Here is a 16,191-nt window from a genome sequence, read left to right as displayed (position 1 = left end):
GTCACAAATTGCAGGTAGTCCTCGACTTACAACCACAACATTTTCTGATCCCAACATTTTCCTTCCTAAGCAAGACAATTGAGGTTTGGCCAGTGGTGGGATTCAAATAATTTAACAACCGGTTCTCTGCCCTAATGACTGGCTGGGTGGGTGTGGCCATGGTGGTGCGTGGCCAGGGGAGTGCGACAGGCAGTACTCGACCTCCTGCAGCCCCCTGGGAGCAAAAACAGGCCGCGGGTAGGCATCACCCCCTGCGCCCCATTTTGGGCCGAGTAGCCCTCCCTGCAGACTCCTGGGAGCAAACATAGGCCATGGGGGGCCCGCGCCGCACACCCCTGTGCCCCATTTTGGGCCTAGTAGGCCTCCCTGCAGCCTCCTAGGAGCAAAAATGGGCGGGGATGGGCGGGGTGTGCCACACCCATCCCCCCATGCCCCGTTTTTGGGCCTAGTAGGCCTCCGGGGGCAACGGGGGAACTTCTGGAAGGGGCGGGGAGGGGAGTTGCCAGCCAGCAATTTAACAACTGGTTTGCCCAAACCGGCCCAAACCGGCTGAATCCCACCACTGGTTTTGGCCCATTTTACTACTTTTCTTGCCACAATGGTGCTTTTCAAAAGGCAACTGGACTTTCTTGGGTTTTTTTGTCCTTGAAACGTTTTGCTTCTCATCCAAGAAGCTTCTTCAGTTCTGACTGAAAAACTGGCATTCTTCAGAATCAAAAAAGCTTCTTGGATAAGAAGTCTTCTCTTCTCCCCTTTTTAAATGTAAATTTTTAAATGTAAATTTTAATTTGTTTTAAATTATGGGGTATTTTAAATTCAGCCAAATTATTTAATTCGTTTTTAATTCATTTTAAATTTTTTGTATTTATGTGTTTTATCTCGTGGCTGTTCACCGCCCTGAGTCCTTCGGGAGAAGGGCGGTATAGAAATTTAATAAAATAAAATAAAATAAATAAGTGAGATGTTTTGAAGGAAAAAAACCAAGAAAGTCCAGTTGCCTTCAGGACAACCATGACCTGGATGATTGAGAATCTCCATAGACACTTTCTTGCTCCAGTTGTTACGTGAATCACTGAAGTTATTAACTTAGTAACATAGTTGCTCATGAATCTGGCTTTCCCATTGCTTTGCTTGTCAGAAGGCCGCAAAAGGTGATTACATGACCCCAGGATACTACAACGTGATATAGATGTGAGTCAACTGCCTGGTGTCCAAATTTTGATCATGTGACCATGGGGATGCTGCAACGGTTGTAAGTGCAAAAAACGGTCGTCACTTTTTTCAGTGCCGTTGTGTAAATTCAGTCACTAAATGAATGGTTGTAAGTCAAGGACTATGTATACTCAGATGCAGGGGTGAAATCCAGCAGGTTCTGACAGGTTCTGGAGAACCGGTAGCAGAAATTTTGAGTAGTTCGGAGAACTGGCAAATACCACCTTTGGCTGGTCCCAGAGTGAGTTGGGAATGGAGATTTTGCAATATCCTTCCCCCAGGAGTGGGGTGGGAATGGAGATTTTGCAATATCATTCCCCCAGGAGTAGGGTGGGAATGGAGATTTTGCAATATCCTTCCTCTGGAGTGGGGCGGGAATGGAGATTTTGCAGTATGCTACACCCACCAAGCCACACCCACAAGCCATGCCACGCCCACTAAGCCATGCCACCAGAACCGGTAGTAAACGAATTTGGATTTCACCACTGCTCAGATGACTCAAATGTAAGTTTTAGATATAGCTGATTGTGAAGCTATTCAAATCCTGCCAAGATTTTCATTCTTGTAGATTCTAAATCACGGTTCTCAATGTCCATCATCCTCTTTTAACAACCCCATAATCCCTTGCGGGGTGAAGTCTGGGCATCTGAATGGAGTGTTTACTGGCCGGATGCCCTGCCTGTTGCCAATGCAGAGTTTTTTTCAGAAGATATATTCTCAGAGAGAGTGCTCAGAGAGAGAAAAATATATCTGCCTCTACCTAGGATCGAACTCACAACTTCCTGATTGTGAGGCAAGAGCTCCACCTCTAGGCCACCACACCACTCAGGTCTCAATGTCCATGTACCTAATGAATCATGGGCGAGGAGGTTTCCTTTCAATTGGAATGAGTACATCTGCCAAATCATTCAAAGTAGAGGAGATTCAAATAAAATTAGACGTCTTTCTCCTCAGCATCTTACTGACTGTTTCCATGTGAAATCACTCCTCAGATTCATGTGAAACATCTTTAAACAAGGGCTCCGACATATCCTATCTCAGGTAGCTAAGGATTGTTGAAATGCCTTATTCATATTTCAGGTCACTTATAATCCATCATCTCCGCCTCTCAGCGTGTGAATATGGAGCGCATGGAGATTAGTAGCAGCTTCCTTCAGCAAAGAAACTATAGTTTGTTATATTTGAATAAGATTATGGAGATACTTTGATGCTTTCAAATTGGGATGCTGAAGAATACAGGTAGTCCTTGAGTTACGACCACAACTGAGCCCAAAATTGATGTTGCAAAGCAAAACATTTCTTAAGCGCGTTTGCCCCACCCTACAACCTTTCTTGCCACAGTTGTTAAGTGAATCATTGCATTTGTTAAATTAGTAGCATGGTTTGTTAAGTGAATCTGGATTCCCCGTTGACTTTGCTTGTCAGAAGGTCTCAATAGGGGATCACATGACCCCAGGATACAGCAACCGTCATAAATGTGAACCAGTTGTCAAGTGTCTGAATTTTGATCATGTGACGACGGGGGTGCTGTGACGGTCGTAAGTGTGAAAAACGGTCATAAGTCACTTTTTTCAGTGCCGTTGTAACTTTGAACGGTCACTAAATGAGCTATTGTAAGGCGAGGACTATCTGTACTCTTGAGAGTCCCTTGGGCTGCAAGAAGATCAAATCTGCCAAACCTAAAAGAAGTCAATACTGACTGGCCTTTGGAAGGACAGATTCTTTCTGTTGGGAAAGATGGAAGGCAACTTCTGTTAAGATAAGCCAATCAAATACCCGCAGTTTCTTTTTCAAATGTAATGGTAGTTTGATACTAGAGGAGATGAATTAACTGACGCAATACTTTGTTTTCTAAGTGGAAAAGCAAATTAACCCCCCCCACCCACCCACATTCTTAGAATTCCTTAAAAACTAAACGCCTCCATTCTCACCAGACTTCATCATATGGCATGACGGAAAGGGTATCAATTCACAAAACTTTAAAACAGATAAGACACAGAGTAGCCCCGTCTATTGTAATTAATATTGTAACATAAGAGTGAATATTAGTGTTATCAAATATCAAACTAGAAAGTATCAAATAGCTTTTATTTGAAAATAATGTATTAGAAATATTTTAATGTAATGAGGGTAAAAAGAAAAATTATACAGGGGAGGGAGGGGTTCAAGTTTTTACATAAGTGTTATATCAAGGGGTTTTTTTGTGTGTTTTTTTTTATCTTTCTTTACTAGTTATCAGTATTTTATAGGGAAGTCTGGGGGGAGGGGAGGGTTAGGGAGGGTTAGGGAGGTTGGGAAGTTTGGGGGGGTGGGGGGGGAAAAAGGGGTGAAAATGTAATTGTAAAACTTTTGCAATAAAAAAAAAAAAGAGTGAATATTAGTGTTGTATTTTACAGGATTTGTAGTAGTTGGGATGAGCACCAATCTGGACCGAAGCCATCGTACAGTTCTTATTCAATCCTCAGATCGGAAAGAACAAAATCAATCAGTCTGTCTGTCTGTCTGTCTGTCTGTCTACTGGTGTCCATCTATCTACCAGTATCTATCAATATCTATCTATCTATCTATCTATCTATCTATCTATCTATCTATCTATCTATCTGTGTTTCCCTGAAAATAAGATCCTGTCTTATATTTTTTTGAACCCTGAAATAATCGCTAGGCCTTATTTTCGGGGAGGTCTTATTATTTTGGGGCACGTGGAGGAATCCAGAGGAAATGGCGGGGACCGGCTGTGCATGCATTTAAATATTTTCAGGGAGGGCTTATTTTCGGGGGGGGGGATTACTTTAGTGCATGCGCTCAAGAGCCCGATTGGGCTTATTATTAAGGGATGTCTTATTTTCAGGGAAACAGGGTATCTATTCTCTCTCTCTCACACACATACATATTATATATAAATAATAAAATTTGTAAATCAAGAGCCTTGTTAGTACAGTGGTCTAAGCATCCTGTTATTAACACAGCTGCCTGCAATTACTGCTGGTTCGAATCTCTCCAAGGCTCAAGGTTGACTCAGCCTTCCATCCTTTCTAAAGTAGGTGAAATGAGGACCCAGTTTGCGGGGGCAATAAGCTGACTTTGTATAAATATACAAAAGTATGAAGACTATTGCTTAACACATTGTAAGCCGCCCTGAGTCTCCGGAGAAGGGCGGCATATAAATCAAATTAAAAATAAATAAATAAATAAATAAATAAATAAATAAATAAATAAATAAATAAATAAACTAACCTGGAATACCACTCTTGATTTCTCAAGCAGGTACGTCCTCATGTTGGCACCAATGATACGGTATCTTTTATCGAAGCCAATCTGAATATATTTCCCAAAACGGCTGCTGTTGTCATTCCGGGTGGTTTTCGCGTTACCGATTGCCTTTATGAAATTAATAAAATGTTTAAAATGTAATATCTTTTTTCATCAATATTCATTCATCTCACAAGTACACTTCATTAATTAATTGCATATAATTTTTTTTAAAAAAAACAATATTAAGGGAAAGACCGAGAGAATGAAAGATGGAGAGAGCAACATTGCTTGAAGATTAAGTGCAACATCCTTTAACAAGATCATAAAATAGCTATTAGCCTTATTCCCTCTCCTGTGAAACAAAAACCAGCAATGATTGCTTTTACAAGTTTGTTTTAGAGTTTAAACAATGAAGACGGCAGCAAAGTAATTATGATAATATTTTGTTATCATATTTAATTAACACTCTAGATTCTCTAGATGGTTTCCCAAACTTGGCATTTTAAGATGGGTAGAATTCAATTTCCCAGACACCCTGGGCTTCACAATTGAATGCTAAGAGGCAATCAAGATACTTAATGTGCCTTTATTAGAACTAACTATACTCCTCAAAGCTTCAAAATGTCATGGATTAATTTCCCAATCTAGTGTCCTGCAGAAGCCTAAATTGGTTAGGAAATACAGAATTGCAGATTATATACAGGTAGTCCTCAATTTACGACCACAATTGAGCCCAACATTACTTAAGTAAGACATTTGTTAAGTGAATTAAGTGCTTCATTTTTCAACTTTTCTTGCCTCAGTTGTTAAGTGAATCACTGCAGTTGCTAAGTTAGTAACCTGGTTGTTAAATGAATCTGGCTTCCCCATTGACTTTGCTTGCCAGAAAGTTCAAAGTACATGACCTTGGGACACAGCAACAGTCATAAATATGAACCAATTGCCAAGAATCTGAATTTTGATCACATGATCATGGGTATGCTGGAAATGTCATAATTGTGAAAACCGGTCATAAGTTACTTTTTCAGTGCCTTTGTAACTTTGAATGGTCACTAAGGGAAGTGTTGTAAGTCAAGGACGACCTGTATTTGCAAATAAACCGTAAAAATATGCAAAGAACGTCATATTAAAGGGTTTTTGGCCACCCAGATGAGACCATGCTTTCCTGAATGCAATGTTAATTATACGAAGATAACAACAGACCTACCCACATGTAATTTTAAGCAACATTCAATTTCATAAGAAGTATACTTGTTCTAACTAACACAATAAAGTGTGTATTTACATGAATTTATTTGGGGACAGACATATGCTGCAATAGATTGCACTTTTCAAGCAACACAGAAGTTAGCGTCACTCGTTTGTTTGTTTGTTTGTTTGTTTGTTTGTTTGTTTGTTTGTTTGAATTTGTCAAACAAAAACGAGAAGAATAAGAGAATAAAAATACAATAACAGGGATGAAGTGTGACTTGTTTGATTTTGGCTCAAGCTGTGGTGTGAATCCAGCCATTGTTGTTGGCAGATCCTATTTTGTGGTGTGTTATCTTGTATGGACCCAAACAATCATGTTTTATTCAAACAATCCTGATTTACCATAATTAGTCTATACTTTTTGCTTTCTATAGTGTTTGCTTTCTAAGAGAGAGACCAATGGAAGCTTGCATTGACGGTTTCAGTTCTGGATATACAGCTTTACTGATTTTTCACTACATGTAAAGTTGGGACAAAGCCACATATTTGTGTCTTAATAGCTCAGAACTTGAGCTAAACTGATTACAGTAAAGCAATTGAAATGAACTGGGCTTACAAAGGTTTTAGCGAAACTGTGCTTAGCAACCGTGCCTTCTAAGTGGCAAACAGCTTATATAAGAACAGAACCAAGCTGTATACCTTTAAAAATACTAGCCAAAACTAAAATTAATAACAACCTACAAACTGGCATATAAAACAGTGTCTTATCAAGAATTCACAACTCTGGATTTTAATTTAAGCTTTAATGAAAGAATGGATTCTGGTTTTAAAAATTGAATAATAATAATAATAATAATAATAATAATAATAATAATAATAATAGTAGTAGTAGTAGTAGTAGTAGTAGTAGTAGTAGTAGTAGTAGTAGATTCATGCCAATAATCTTCTGCTCATATTTTCTACCTTATTGGAGTTTTTGAAATAGGAACAGATTTTTTTATGTAGTATCCACAGGCATAGAACAACACAGACAGGGTGGAATGGTAATAAGACTCCTCTGGAAGTTATTGTGTAGAAAAGGAGGAGCAAAGCTATGAAATTCTCAAAATATAAATATGCCAGGTAGTTTTTTTTAGTAAAGTTCCTTCATAGGAAAGGTCCCCAGTGATTGCAGCACTTAAATTAAGTACAATGCACTTTTAATCAGCACCCTCTTATTAAGTTTTCATTCAGAACACACCAGTGGTGGGTTCCTCCCGGTTCGGCCCGGTTCGGCCAAGCCGGTAGCGGTGACGATATGACGTCACCGAACCGGTTCTCTTTGTTCTGGAGCTGCCCCCCCCCGCGTTATTCTTACCTTTTGTTTGGCCCCACCCTCAATCTATTACTACCTCCCGAGTCCCAGCTGATCGGCTAGAAGGAAAAAAACTGTTTAAACTCTTGCCACAGAGCTTCAAAGGGCCGCCCCACAGCTGATCAGTGTTAAAAGGCAGTGTGGTGGTAGATCAGTGCCTCCAAAAACAAATGAGTAGACTGGTGCCTCCAAAAACGAATGAGTAGACTAGTGCCTCCATAAACGAATGAGTAGACCGGTGCCTCCAAAAACAAATGAGTAGACTGGTGCTTCCAAAAACAAATGGGTAGACCAGTACAGCTCTGCAAGCAGTTAAAAGCCTGGTAGACCAGTACCTCTGCTAAATCCTAAAGAATTGTCACATGACCATCAAGCCACGCTCACAAAATAAGCCACACCCACAGAACCGATAGTAAAAAAATTTAGAACCCACCCCTGGAATACACCTATCCTAGGTGAATTGGGGCCTATGTTGGTTGCATTCACATAGCAAACTAAGTCATAATTTGTTTTAGCATTTGTTTGAAAAAGCCTTATTTGAATGCAAAGCCTAGGATCCAGCCACTATCTTTCTCCTTCTGAATAAAACCTTCAAATATTAAAATTCAAAGAAAGAATTTGAGGTAATAGCCACCCCCTCCCCCCCCACCCCCCAATTGTCACTTATATTGATAGGAGAGAATATTTGTAGCTGAGGGCTCAACTGTGTGGGGTCGTTGCTGGCCTCTGAGCTCAATGGTTTTCTTGCTGACTTTTTATTACCCAAGTAGGTAACATCATCAGTGCTACAAGGTTTTGCATTCTGTTCATATACAGATGGCTTGCCTTGTCAGTGTTGGAGCTTGTTCTTGGTGGTTCCTTGATTAGGGTGCTGTTTACTGGTAGTTTGTTTGTCTGAGTTGGTAGTTCCTTGATTAGGGTATTGTTTACTGCTTGATTGCCAGTCTAATATTAATCCTGGTGTTAATCCCTGGTAATAAACTGGGTGTTGGTTCCTGGTGAGGTCTTTTAGGGGTTTTTTGCTTCCTTTTTGGCTTTTTGATTGTCTGTCTTAAATGGCATGTAGATGTTGTTTATCTCTATGTGACTGTTGATGGCTGATTTGTCTAAATGCTAGCTTCCAGGAATTTTCAAGTATTTTTTGGACCTAGCTTGTTCTAGGTTGCTCATCAGAGGTGGGTTTCAGCAGGTTCTGACCAGTTCTGGAGAACTGGTAGTGGAAATTTTGAGTAGTTCGGAGAACCGGTAAATACCACCTCTGACTGGCCCCGCCCCCATCAATTCTCTGCCTCCCGAGCCCCAGCTGATCAGGAGGAAATTGGGATTTTGCAGTAACCTTCCCCTGGATTGGGGAGGGAATGGAGATTTTGCAATATCCTTCCCCTGGAGTGGGGTGGGAATAAAGATTTTACAGTATCCTTCCCCTGCCACGCTCACCAAGCCATGCCCTCCAAGCCATGCCACACGCACCAAGCCACACGCACCAAGCCACACCCACAGAACCTACACACAGTAGTAAAAAATTTTGAAACCTACCACTGATGCTCATAGTTTCCCAGTTGAAACCATGGTTAAATCTGTCCATGGGTTGTAAAACTAAGGCATTTAATCATGTCTTTTGGATAGTAGTTAGTGTGTAGCTGGTTGTCATGGTGGTTTTATTCCAGACTGAGTTGTTAATAATCCATCAAAGGGCAATTCGAGGACAACTAGCTATCTTCCACACTATTTTCTAGAGAAAATTGAGACTCTGGGCAGAACCCGGTGCAGGACTTCAGATCTGAAAGCAAAACAGTTTTGGGAACTCCTGCACCCTCTCTGTGTAATTCCTTAAAGCAGCGTTATTTCTTCTGAGAACGACACAACTATCCAACAAGTCACCTTTTAGGAAAAAAATATCACATCTAAAGAGCGCTACATACAGCTACTCCTCAACTTACAACCACAATTGAGCCCAACATTTTAGTTGCTAAGTGAGGCAGCTGTTAAGTGAGTTTTGCTCCATTTTATGGCCTTTCTTGCCACAGTTGTTAAGTGAATCACTGAAGTTGTTACGTTACTAACACAGTTGTTAAATGAATCTGACTTCCCCATTGACTTTGCTTTTCAGAAGGTCATAAAACGTGACCCTGGGACACTGCAACCGTCATAAATATGAGCCAGTTGCCAAGCATCCAAATTTTGATCATGAGACCATGGGGATGCTGTATCCGTTGTGTGAAAAAAACGGTCATAAGTCATTTTTTACAGTTGGCGTTGTAACTTTGAACAGTCGCTAAATGAACCGTTGTAAGCCGAGGATTACCTTTACCCCATTATCTCTATTTTGCCTTTGAATTGAAAGGCCCTAAATGTATATAAAAGGACAGATGCTCCTCAAATGCTGACCTTCCGAATTTTCTAAGACTTTAGAGCTCATCCCCTTGAATAGCAGGATTGGGAGTGTTTTGGCAGCTTTTCCAAAGGGAGAGAAATATGTTTTCTTTCTGAGAAATCTTTCTGATATGCCTCTTGGTACTGCAGCTGCAGCTTACGCAGCAGAATTAAGGACTGGCCTGCAGAGTTCATTATGATCGCCCAAAGGTTTTCATTTCCACCTCAAAATCAAGCCCGGGTACAGAAGTAAAATGAAATGATGATACTCATCGCCAAACATTAGTGTCGTGTTGGCCTTGCTGGCTCACGCCACTGTTTAATTTTAATTGATTGGCTGCACTGATGCATATGAGATGCCTTTGCACATCTGTGGCATGTTTTTAGAAATTGCATGAGTCAGCACAGCCAAATAACAGGGAGAGCAAGCAACATAAAAGCTGGCCCCGAGACAGAACACATTTGCAAAGAGGGCCGAAAACTCTCACAAACCTGCTAGGACAACTGAAAAAATACCTATTGATAATAATGACTGAAATTCCACTAGAAGCTACAAAATATTGTATGCTCGTTGTGAGATATTCCACCACATGTTTGAATTACAGTACCAGAATTTGCTCCTTCCGTTGTCTCATCAATGTCCTTTTAAATTAAAAATCCTGTCATTAGAACTCGGTCTCCCTGGAACTGGAGAAGCAGTGCATGAAGTCTGAACTCTTATCACCAGGCTAGAGACCAGGAGACTGTGAGTTCTAGTCTTGCCTTAGGCAGGAAAGCCAATTGGATGATTTTGAACCAATCAGTCTCTCTCTCAGCCCAACCTATCTCACAGGGTTGTTGTTGTGGGGACGAAAGGAGGAGGATGAATTTGTCTGCTTCCTTGAGTTATTTGTAAAATTCAATAAAGGCGAGTTAAGGATGGATGGGTGGGTTGCCCCCGGTTCGGACTGGTTCTATAGAATCGGTAGTAAAACTGGAGTGAGGCTCCTCCCACCGACCCTGACGTCATCAGAACACTTCTGCGCATGCGCAGAAGAGCACGAGTGAAGCGAGAGAGAGAGCGCGGCCAAGTTGCAAACTGGTAGTAAAGGTGAGTAGAACCCACCCCTGGATGGATGGATGGATGGACAGACAGACAGAGACAGACAGACAGCCACACACAAACAGACCTTGGAAAAGATGTTGGAAAAGATTGAAGGCAAAAGAAGAAGGAAGCGGCAGAGGAGAAGATGGTTAGCATCATTAACACAATGAACATGGATTTGGGCAGGAGACAATGGATGACCGGGGGCTGGATGATATAGTTCATGAGGTCACAAAGAGTCGGACACAACTTAGTGACTAAAAGGTAAAGGTAAAAGGTTCCCCTTGCACATATGTGCTTGTCATTCCCAACTCTAGGGGGCGGGGCTCATCTCCATTTCAAAGCCGAAGAGCCAGTGCTGTCTGAAGACGAGAGTCTCCATGGTCATGTGGCCGGCATGACTAAACGCCAAAGGCGCACGGAACGCTGTTACCTTCCCACCAAAGGTGGTCCCTATTTTTCTACTTGCATTTTTTACGTGCTTTCGAACTGCTAGGTTGGCAGAAGCTGGGACAAGTAACGGGAGCTCAATATTTCCAGGGTGACACAAATGTTCTTCTTTGCATTATACAACAATAAAAGAATCTCCCCACCACCATTGCCAAAGACCTTACCTCCATGATAGGACTGGAAGCCAGGACCTTCTCTTCAATATTGGATTCGCTGGAGGAGCCTCCAACTGAGGCAAAGAACCGCATGGCATATTTGGCCGAGACTGTTTTGCCCGCCCCGGATTCCCCGCTAACGATAATGGACTGGTTCTTCTCATCCCTAAAGAAAGAAGGAGAAAGAGGAGGGGGAAAATGAATCTAACATTTCTCTCTATTCTCGCCAACTCTGCCATTACTGCTTCGTATGGCTTAGCCTTCTTTTTAGGAATGGAATAGCACATCTTGACTTGGTGCAGGTTCGAATTCCTCCCCTTCTAAGAATCTCTAGCTTATTTAAAAATCATTGACTGGACAGCTAGTTTGGTCTAGTGGTTAAGGCACCTGGCTAGAAAGCGGGAGACCGTGAGTTCTAGTCCCACCTGAGGCATAAAAGCTGCCTAGGTGTCTTTGGGCCAATGAGATTGTGAGTTCTACTCCTGCCTTAGCCATGAAAACCAACTGAGTGACTTTGAGCCAATCACTCTCTTTTGGTTCCAACTCACCTCACAGGGCTGTTGTGCAGAAAATAGGAGAAGGAAGGTATGTTGGATTATGTTTGCTGCCTTGAGTTATTTGTAATATAATAAAGACAGATGCACGTAAGTAAATAAATAAATTCTTGCTTTATATACAATTAATAGTATCTCAATTATTACAATTCCCTAGTTAAATAGAGCTTTTTTTTCTTTTGTGATTTAAAATCTTGAACCTCCTTTTTTGCCCTAAATTTCCCATTGTTTGCAGTTTTGCACCTACCTTTTTTTGGTGAGGAAAAAGAAAAAGAAATCTCTCTCTGCCTCATTTTGTCACATTGCAGCAAAGACCCTGCTTTACTTTCAGTTTCGTTTTTTCAGCACAGCTAGGAGAAAAAAGATCTGCTCGAGATTTTTTTGCAGATAGCAACAGAGCCCTCTGCAAAACAGCTGAGAGCAAATCAGCTGAGAGTCGAGGCTGATCTAATCAACTTGTGCTAATTAACCTATCCTGAAGCTGAAAGGAGCTGTTTTTTCTATTTTTGCAGGCACCGGTCTACTCATTTGTTTTCTTTTAACACTGATCAGCTGTAGGGCGGCCCTTTGAAGCCCGGCGGCAAGAATTTAAACAGTTTTTTTCCCTCTAGCCATCAGCTGGGACTCAGGAGGCAGCAATAGATTGGGAGTGGGCAGGGTAGGAGAACAGCCGGCGATCCAACAGAGGCAGAGATTGAGGGTGGGTGAAGGTGTGGGGGGGCGAGAGAGGGCTTTGGCGACCCCTGTGAAATGGCCGTTTGACCCCCAAAGGGGTCGCAACCCCCAGGTTGAGAACCGCTGCTTTAGAGCATGGATGTCCAATCTATTCGCTTGCCTGAGCCTCACTGAGTGAAGAAAACTTATCTTAGGCCACATATAAAATATATAATATAGTTAACATATATAAATCACATAATAACGGAAGTTTTCGATCTTGTGGGGCCACGTTATGGCCTGTCCAGACCACATGTGGCCTGCAGGCCACATGCTGGGCACACTTGCTTTACGGTATCCTTCATAGCAACCTTAAATTATCATATCATCCTTTCCTTGGAGTGATTACACCTTATCCTAAGAATCTAAGGTATGAGCTTCCACAAGACCCTTCCAGCCAAATACCGAATAGTCACATCTTCATAAAGAAGCATGCCATATCTGTCACTCACAGCATTCAAGCTCTTTATTATGGGCTATCACTTACTTCTACCCAGGAGGGATAGAAAGCCAATTATGCTTAATGCTCTGATACGGCAAACAACTTTGCAAGTAGCAATCCCAAACTTCCGCTTCCTTTCTGTTGCAGACATAAAATTTTCAGCATGGACGCTGACTAAATACAACTTTCTCCACCCTGGCTTTTCCTTTGGAAACGGGGAACATAAAAAGCCTTTCTGAAATTAAGAGAACATTTCAACTAATGAACAGATTTTACAGAGGGGGATCAAGGTTACCATGATGATAGCCAGGGAAGAAAACCACCTATTACCAAAGTCCTTTGCTTGTTAACAATAAAAACATTAAAAAGTTAATATGAAAGATGTTAAAATAAAATAAAAAATTCCTCCCCGAAAAACTTGTTTCAGAGAACTTTTTTAAAAAATGAACAAAGAGGCAATTCAGTGGGGAATACTTTTGAGGGCTGTGATAGCTACAAGAAAAACCCATCCTGTAAATTAACTAAAATAAAATGTCTTTTTTCATGTTGAATTTGATTCCTAATGGCTATAGGCAGGGGTGGGCTGTTTCCAGTTGTAACAACTGGTTGTAACAACCGAAAATATACATGCGCACTTTCTGTGCATCCACACGGCATTGAAAAACTGGTGATTATATAGGACGTGACAGCGCCAGGGTGGATGGGTGGGGCCAGCCCTGGTTGGAACTACCAATTTGCCCAAACTGGTCTGAACCAGCAACAGCCCACCACTGGCTATAGGAATACACCCAAGTTGTTTTCTTCGCAATAATACAGAAAAGTTAAGTGCATTATTCTAGAACCATGATGGCAAACCTATAGCCATATCAATGGGCACGCCAGCTCAGCTCTGGCATGCATGTGCGCACCGGCCAGCTGATTTTCGAGCCTTTTGGGCCCACCAGAAGTAGGGAAACAGGCTGTTTCCTGCCTCCGGAGGGCCTGGGGGGTGGTGGGGTGGAAGGCCCGTTTTTCTTTCTTACCTGGTTCCAGATCCTCTCTATGCATCTGGAGAGGGCGAAAACAGCCTTCCCCACCCCCTCGGAGGCCCTCCAGAGGCCTGAAACGGCCCATTTCCCAACTCCTGGTTGGACAGGAAGTGACATTTTTTTGCTGTCCCCAGCCTCTAGAGACTCCTGCAGGGCGCATAAAATTATGGGTGTGGGCACGCACACACGTGAGAATCTCCCCACTCCCTACCCCCCCAGCACGCGATGGCAAAAAGGTTAGCCATCACTGTTCTAGGATGTTTACATGGACTTCCCACTCTAGTCTTCAGATCCTGGCTTTCCTGATCTCCCAACTGAATTATAAACAAAGTCAATCATGCTTAGTTAAGGTCAGCTAAATGCATGTACCTAGGAAGCCCAGACTAATTACAGGTAGTCCTCAACTTATGAGCACAATTAAGCCCCAAATTTCTGTTGCTAAACAAGACAGTTGTTAAGTCTGTTTTTACGAACAGCGGCTTTTACGAACTTTCTTGCCGCAGTTGTTAAGCACATGATTGCAGTTGTTAAGTTGGTAACCCAGTTGTTAAGTGAATCTGGTTTCCCCATTGACTTTGCTCATCAGAAAGTGGCAAAAAGTGATCACATGACCCCTGGGACACAGCATAAATAAAAACAGTTGCCAAGCCTCCGAATTTTGATCAAGTAACCATAGGGATGCTGCAACAGTGTGAAAAATGATCGTAAGTCAGTTTTTTCAGTGCTGCCGTAACTTCGAACAGTCACTGAATGAATGGTTGTAAGTCAAGGACTTCCTGTATAGACTAATCTTCTCAAATGATCTCAAAAAATGGAGGAGATTGCATGGAAAATTGTTTCTTAAAGTGTGACCCTGGGACCCCTGGAGATCCCCAAGACCCTCTCAAAGGTCTGCAAAATTATTTGCCAGCTTATGTTGAAAAATAATACAATATTAAGATCCCAGCAAACAATCATGAGAAAAGGTAGCAGCAGCAAAGACATTCATTTTAATTTTAAATATGTTTCCCTGAAAATTAGACCCTATCTTATATTTTTTTGAACCCTGAAATAAGTGCTTGACCTTATTTTCGGGGAGGTCTTATTATTTTGGGGTGCGTGGAGCAAGACGGGGCTCCTCTTGCCATTTTACCTGATTTCCAGCTCTATCTCCCTAACTCTAACCAGAGGAAATGGTGGAGACCAGCTGCGCATGTGTTTAAACATTTTTGGGGAGGGCTTATTTTGGAGGAGGGCTTATTTTTGGGGAGGGCTTTTTTGGGGGGCTTATTTGGGGAGGCTTATTTTACCGCATGCGCTCAAAAGCCCGATTGGGTTTATTAGCAGGGGATGTCTTATTTTCGGGGAAACACGATAAATATCAATAAGTATAACCCATGCAAACAAATGAAAATCTTTTGGAGACCTTCATCATTGAAGTCTTGAGTGAAAAAAGTTTAAGAAACACTAACATACAAGAAGATATATCCTGAGTAACAAGGATGCCAGCTACATAAGGCTTTAAAGATAATAATAACCATTTTGTATCTCTCAAAGAAACAAATGGGCAGCAGGTTTTAGCTATTCAGTATTCCATAAAGAAAACTTTTAGTTTTCTGGAGTACAGAAGAATGTATCATAAAGATAACCAAGATCAAAATGCAGGAGCTGAGAATGTTATGTAACTCCTTTATACTCCTATTTGTTTGTTTTGTATCCTTTGAGTATGATTTAGGTCAACTGCTTTTTTTTTTTTTTTAATGTAAAACTACACAACACATTCCTACTCAATTAGGGATCATGGTGGGAAGACTGATTTACATTATACTGTTAGTTTGATCTGACTACTATGTGATAGCATCTCTGCACGCTAATGAAGTTCATACCTTCAGAAAATATATTCAAGAATGAGATGTGCCTTTTGTCCATTCAACTAGATTGCTATTCCTAGTTTTTCTGCATTTTGTTACTGGTTCTATGGAACTCAGCTCTTGTTAAACTCAGCAACTCCTGTGTTAATAATACAATTCAATATAATACAGTGCAAATACATTAATACAATTGAGCGAGTCCAGAGATATTTCACGAGAAGAGTACTCCACTCCTCTGTTCCCAACAGAATACCTTATGCCACCAGGCTTAAAATTTTGGGATTAGACCATTTAGAACTACGCCGCCTTCGGGCTGACCTAAGCGTAGTACACAAAATTATCTGCTACAACGTCCTACCTGTCAATGACTACTTCAGTTTCAACTGCAATAATACACGAGCACACAATAGATACAAACTTAAGGTAAACCGTTCCAAACTCGATTGCAGAAAATACGACTTCAGCAACAGAGTGGTCAAGGCCTGGAATGCACTACCTGACTCTGTGACTTCTTCCCCAAGCCCCCAAAACT

The 16,191-nt window shown here is 41.5% G+C and overlaps 1 protein-coding gene across 1 annotated transcript in view; it reads right to left on the bottom strand.

The window, feature by feature from the left end:
• MYO5B (myosin VB) overlaps positions 1–16,191 on the bottom strand; it is a 231,029-nt gene that overhangs the window by 158,484 nt on the left and 56,354 nt on the right. Inside the window, exons 2-3 of the mRNA XM_070935994.1 lie at positions 11,081–11,237; positions 4,447–4,590 (exon numbers count right to left, since the gene is read on the bottom strand). Coding sequence (XP_070792095.1) covers positions 4,447–4,590; positions 11,081–11,237 — 301 coding nt within the window. The remainder of the gene's footprint in view (positions 1–4,446; positions 4,591–11,080; positions 11,238–16,191) is intronic.

Source organism: Pituophis catenifer, unplaced genomic scaffold, assembly GCF_029215685.1.
Source record: "Pituophis catenifer annectens isolate HBS135680 unplaced genomic scaffold, rPitCat1.0.hap2 SCAF_2, whole genome shotgun sequence".
Classification (NCBI taxonomy): Eukaryota; Metazoa; Chordata; class Lepidosauria; order Squamata; family Colubridae; genus Pituophis; species Pituophis catenifer.
The sequence above is the reverse complement of the archived record's forward strand: the minus strand, read 5'-3'. Positions and strand labels throughout refer to the sequence as shown.